General features: G+C 34.9%; 1 protein-coding gene across 1 annotated transcript in view; it reads right to left on the bottom strand.

Moving 5' to 3' along the window:
* Window positions 1-3900: 3900 nt before the first annotated feature.
* The window catches only part of HECTD2 (HECT domain E3 ubiquitin protein ligase 2), a 40564-nt gene continuing 37813 nt past the window's right edge, over window positions 3901-6651 (bottom strand). Inside the window, exon 21 of the mRNA XM_026066701.1 lies at window positions 3901-6135. Coding sequence (XP_025922486.1) covers window positions 6015-6135 — 121 coding nt within the window. The 3' untranslated portion in view covers window positions 3901-6014. The remainder of the gene's footprint in view (window positions 6136-6651) is intronic.

Here is a 6651-nt window from a genome sequence, read left to right as displayed (position 1 = left end):
CTGCTTCCAAGACTGCCTTCCCTTCTCCCTGCATTGCTCAATCCACCTAATTTCTTTTTTTTGTTGTTTGTTTTTACTATCTTGCCTTTACATTTAGTCTTTTTACTTTTAAGGAAAAGTGCTAATTTTTGCTTTCAGTTAGTAGTTCTCTTACCTGTACCCTGCCAATCCAATGGATGGGTGAAGAGATCAACTAGAAAACAAAACAAACCTAAACAAAAAAATTCTAACCACTCAAACCTCCTGTTCTTACTTTTTACTTTATTTTGGCTTTATTTCAAAACAGACTTCTCTTGCCAGCCACCTTCCTCTATATTCTCAACAAAAAAAGCAAACAAAAAAAATTATCTGCAGTTCTCTCAGAACCAGTAGATGGCTACAAAGAAATGATGAGCCTTAAGATCTGTGAAATGACTTTTCTAGGGGAAAACAGCAGCATTAAAGGAAATATTAATCTATCTCAACTTTAACTTGCTAAATAGAGCACTGAAAACTGGTAAAGTGAAATGGTGAAATGCACTCTTATTTTCATGGTGGCTTGGTATGTAATTCATTTAGAGAAAAGAGAGAGCTCATTTAAAATTAAAGGCTATCTGGCTTGTCTCAACTGTTTTTATTTCCTCATGTAAGAATCTTAGAGGAATATGGGATTCTGTGCTTTCTCCTCATGTATTAAAGCCATCCCCGTTTTATGGAGTTGCATTTAACTACCATGATGGATTACTTTTTCTATTAATGAAGTGAAATGCTTAACAATGAATAAGATGCATTTAGTATCACAGAATGTGTCTTGTCAAAAAATTTTAAAATCAGAGCTGGATACGCCTTCATTTTGATATCCAGACAGACTTGGGAAAAGATCCCTCTTTAGGGAAATAAGTAAGATGATAAAATTAAGTGCCTTCTCTGCTCTGCGTGACTGATGCTACTGGCGTATCTACCCATCCTTCCAGGTCAACTATTAAACCCCCTCGCCTCCCCAAACAGTATGAATGCTGCCACCACACTCCTTGAAAAGGTGGTGTGTAAGGTTACCTAAAATAACTGAAAGACAGACAAAGACAAAACCAAAACTAAGATCTACACATTTGAGTTTAAGCCACACTGCCTTCAAAATGACTGTGCTTTGGCTAATCTATATTCAGCTATATTAATTTTCCAGGGGAGAGAACACTCTCAGGTCCTGCTCTCCACGGTAAAGCTGCTGACATTAAATGAAAAGAAAAATTAGTGAATGTTCTGGACTACTTGGCTAGAGCAAAGAGACTAAATGTACATTAGGCAGACTCATTCATTGACAAGAATGATATGAGTAACACACACAGTGACAAATACTTCCGTCCTGATATTGTCTACAGCTATTGCCTAACCCTGTACTGGCTCAGACTACATTATCTATAGGGTGGTAGCGGCCAGAGATACTAGTGTAAAGATACTAAGGATTCTGTGAAAATAGATGCATTTCTCCTAGGTTAATATGAACGCATGCTATAGAGTCAAAGCATCATTTAAGAAAGAATTCCTTATATTAAACCTATCCAGGGTCATACACGATGTAGCACAACTTCTGGGGAAAAAGATACTGTGTCAGACAGTGAAAGTTTGTTTACATCACTACAAATATCAAATCATAAATATTGATGCAATCAAAAAAAAAAGGCAGATGAAGCATTTCTGTGGTAGGACATAAAAGGTGTAAAAGATGCAACAGTATCATTAATGTATACATCCTGTTCAAGATGTGTTTATGTTTCTCAAACACATAGGTATTATTTAACATTAGCATTGTGAAAGGGTCTGGATCTGGACCAAGTTAGGTGCTTCCCACCTTGCATGATCTTCTCTTACTTTCCCAGAGCTGAACAAACGTCTGCTCTCTTTACCTCCCCATACTCCTTGACCTCAGAGTTCTCTCCTAAGCATAATTTGCAGAATGAATTACTTTTGAATCAAGGATCCCTTCTACAGCTATGAATACATTAACTCCAGAAAATATCAAACTATAATAACCATTGCCATAACTACTTTCTTTTGTTATATTTTACATAGAGCCGTTGGGGTTTAAAGACTTGAATAAATTTTATTTAACAACATGAAAGGTGCAGAACCTGAGGAAGCCCATTTTAGCTCATTAATTTAACAACAAAACCCACCTGACTATGGATTAAGCAGCTGTGGCAGTCAGTCTAAGCCATCCCATCACTATTCTCTTAGACACTATAAATCTTTAAAAGTGCAAAGAACTTCGTATACATATACAACATATACAACAGCAGAGATCCTGAAGAAAAAACATCCAGGTAGAATGGAAAATTACTTGACCCAAAGGAATAAGAGAAATTAGCTTACATGAACCAGGTACTCCAACAGGAAAAATAAATGCTCTTACAGTCTGCCTGTCAGCATTACTGACATGAAAGCAGATTTTAAGGGATCTTTAAGATCTTTCAGGGTTTTCTTTCAGGTAAGGATTCTGAAAGCATATTAAGTATCACATCTGTGAAAGATACAGCATTTGGTTTTGGAGCAAGTCAGCCAGGACCACCAATAACAACCACAGAGAAAGAATCTCACCACCTCTTGGCCAAAACCAAAAGAGAAATATTGCATTTCACTTTTAAGCCCCAGCAATAGCCATCTGATACTTGGCCTGAATAAGACAAGACAAGCTAGGTTTTCTAAGCTCTTTCTGAACATCAGTCTTCAGGCTGTTGACTGTTCAGAGATCAGCAGCAAGCAGTTCCCTCTTTTGGCAGCTTTGGAAAGGTCTCCAATTTATGCCTAACCACGCTAGAGAAAACTTCGGGGAAAGAGAAGATACTTTCAAAACCCAGGACTAGACAGAAGCAACTGCTTCTTCCCTCCCGCCTCCATACGCACTTAGTAGAAGGAAGAAAATTTACATTTGCTGCTTTTCTGAATCTGAAAAGATTTGTGATATTCTTTTGTAAGATAACTTTTTAAAAGTTATTTGTACTTATAGTAGCTCCTGTAAGTAAAGAGGCAAATGTGACACTTAATTAAGCTGTTTTGATCCTCATTTTTGCTGCCATCTGTAGGTAACACGAGTGGGACAAAAGAGACAAGAAGGTTTAAATATGGTCAGAGATCCGTCCTCTCATCAGGACCTGTGACCATGGAAAAGCCTAATGTTCTTGCTCCATATCCCTCCTGGTTTAAATGTTAAAATTAGTTGGAAAAAGATGAAGCATACAACTGTCTCTCACTGTACGTCAGAGTACTCTTACACTTGAGGGATCAAACAAAGAAAACTAAATTCAGGATCCACACTATCTTACAGCACTGTTACAACATGGTAAGCACTAGAACACTTTAATTTTGACTATAGATATGGAATATACTTCTGGGTGTATCTCCGGTAGTTGAAACTCAGTTTCTCATTCAGTGAGCTGTACTAAGACTTAACAAAACTGTTACTGCAAAGAAAAAATTTCCAAAGAAAAATAAGGCAAAAGCAGAGAGACAGATCAGATTTTCAAGTCCATTATGATCAATTTTGGAAAGCTGAAATTAAATAAGGCCAGAAATTGAAGTGTTTGATTTAACAACTGCACAATTTTAATACATAAAAATAGATACTAAGTAATGAACAAATTTATACAAACCAGATTTCTTTTGTACGGTACAAAACAATGATGGAGATAAAAAAAAGATTTGCTGAATTACAGGGCAAGACAAAAGAACAACAAAAAGTCATTGAAGAAAAATTTTAAATGATCAGAGGCTTATTTCATAAATAAGAGCAATGCTTTCATTTAACAAATACAAAATTTACTATTTAATTTATTAACATCAGGAAATATATAAAATGTCATTACATGACAGTATCTTATTTAAAAACCGATGCAAATACAATAGCATTTTTAGAATTCTGAGGTAATATTACACAGTAAATCAAAAAAGCTTTAATAAATAAAACTAAACTCAAGACAGTACAATTCAGTGAAAATAAGAAGATAAAGCTTTTATTTTAACAATAATAGATAAACAGTTATTAAAATTGGGCTTAAGCCATAAAAAAATATTTTGGCTAATGTGCCTTGTTTTCAGATAAACTGTATAGTTATTTATTCATGAGCCAACGTTCCACGAGTCCAATTCTACAGAGGGGCAAAGGGAGGTGTTTGTTTCCAGATTTCTTACCTACATCCACTTCTGCTGCCAGGTTCAAGCAATTTTAAATTTCTGCCTAGTTCATTCAGTGCAATGGTGAAAGTTTCATTTCTTTCTTAACACCTGAATTCCCGTAAATTGAAATCTATTTGAAAACTCCATTTTGGAAGAAACGATATAGAGTGCACAATTTTGAAGTGCTGCTTTTAACACAGACAGTGCTACCTTAGCTTTGTTCCAAGCTGAAGTCAACAAATTTTAATATTTGTTTCAATAAGAGTACAGTTAATACAGTGCCAGATACTTTAAAGTATCCCACTATTTGTTTCTGCTTTAATAAATTAATAAAATCACAACTGCCTTCTCTAGGAAACAGAATAAAATGAAATTACACTTAGCTATTGAAGAAAACCCAATTTGAGACTACAGATTAGACAAATGAATTTGTTCATCATGTGAAAATCTGTTGGTTGTACACAAATAAAGGAAGGGAAAACAAGAAAAATAAAATAATTTGCTATTATTGCAAGTAAGTAATTGAATTCAGATATTCAAAAATATTTAAGCATCCAACTCCCAGTAGAAGTCAGCTGGGAAAGCTGACAAGTTAGATGCCTAAATATCTTGGAAGATCTAGGCCTCATTCAGCTGAAATAAAAATCTATAGAACACACAGTAGTTTTTGATATGAAAAAAATACTATACTGCATGCTAATAAATTCTGTTTAATGAATTAAATGCAGACTTTCAATTACACCTGCATTTTGGAACCAGTTTCTTCCCCAGCCCCTAGTTTACTAATTCAGAAGAGGCATACTAAGAATTTTTTTCACTTAGTTTGTGCAGGGAAAACCACAAAATATTGTCTTTAGGTACTGACCTTCAAGTTAATGAAGGCTTCAACATTCTTCTGAAATGTTACTGTATTCACTTTTGTCATAGCTTTAAGACTTTCAACAAAGTGGCTGATTATATGATAGCATGACACTATATATCATTTTTTCTTATGCTGTGATTTCATTCTTTTCCTGATTTAAATATATGAGGAATTTATTTTAAATATCTAGTTTTGTTTACTCTGACTATGAAACTACAGTAAATCTGGTTAGTTTGTTGTCAGTTTTGAAGGAGGAACATACAAGTTGCTTAACACCTGCAGTTTGACCTTGAATCCACTTAACCTGAAAGTCACCTTTTAACCTTCATGTACAGTCAATCCTGTTGATCTGTAAAAGCTGAATATAGAACATTTAAAACCTCTTATTCATAAAAAATAAACTTTTAGCAGTAAATGGCACTATCAAAACCCTATTTGTTCACTGGCAATTATTTACATGCTTCTTAGACAGCCTGTTTAACTGAGAATGAAAACCAGAATATTAAAACTGCATACATTTTATAAAGATTAAAATTTCTATTTGCCTTTGTGAAAATATGGCTACATGCTGTATGTTACATTCTTTTCTACTGTTCGTGTTAATTGAAGACGTTCTACCACTGGGATTAGTTAATCAAGAAATATTCTGTATATTATTTCCCAGTGGGATACACACAATGTAAAGTAATTACGATTAATGATAAAGTGCTATTAGGAACAACCAGAAATGAGCTATAACTTAGAACTTGCCTTAGTCAGTATTTTTTTTTTTTAAATCAAATAGACCAACTTTTCATATGAAGAAAACTACTTTCTGTAACAAAGCAAGCAGTAAATGTATTGCCGTACAGCAAGAAACATACACTTCATATTTAATTTAAAAAATGTTTCTAAGTTGGGTAAGACTTGCACAGTATCAAGAGACATAACAATGAAAAGCTTAAAGGCACAATTAGAAGAGAGTGAGTGCTACATAAAAATGCTGTTCTTGAAGTACTTCCCCTTATTCTAGACCAAACCCCTCTGCATTTGAAATTCCAATAATCAACTTTTGCTTCAATTCTTTCTTGTTCTTGTAAGGAGGGAGACAAAGCTGGTTGAAGCAAGTATGGGCCACAGGTAACCTAAAAAATTAAAATAAAAAAATAAAACCTCTCATTTAGTAATAATACAATAGAAGCAGGACACTGCCATTTAACTACACATTTCCAGTTCAACATTACTTAAAAAAGAAACCCTATAAAAGGAATATTTATCCCAGTGTTACTGTTCAAGTTGTGTTGTAAATATAAACACCCCCACTGCTGGTGCTGGGGGCTCCTCAGGTTCTCAGGCTGGTTTGTTTGCCTGCAGCCCCCCCTCCTCTCCCTTCCTTTTGCTCAACTTGGAAACATCCCTTACAGGTTTTGCAAACTCCAAGTAGCCACACAACTTCAAAAATCAGTTCTTCTCTAAATACTAAATTTGGAATAATCAGAATCCACAACATGAAGAATGAAGTGGGTCATGGAGTAGGTATGGACACAACTAGATGGACCAAAGTTACTCTTAGGATACAGAAGGCTGGAAGTTCAGCCTGGTAAAATCATCCTTACAGACATATATGTCAGGGCAAAGCACTGAGGAACTGATTGAAGCCC

Source organism: Apteryx rowi, unplaced genomic scaffold (genome assembly GCF_003343035.1).
Source record: "Apteryx rowi isolate R43461 unplaced genomic scaffold, aptRow1 scaffold_246, whole genome shotgun sequence".
NCBI classification, from domain to species: Eukaryota; Metazoa; Chordata; class Aves; order Apterygiformes; family Apterygidae; genus Apteryx; species Apteryx rowi.
Note: the sequence above shows the minus strand (reverse complement) of the source record. Positions and strands in the feature narration are given on the sequence as shown.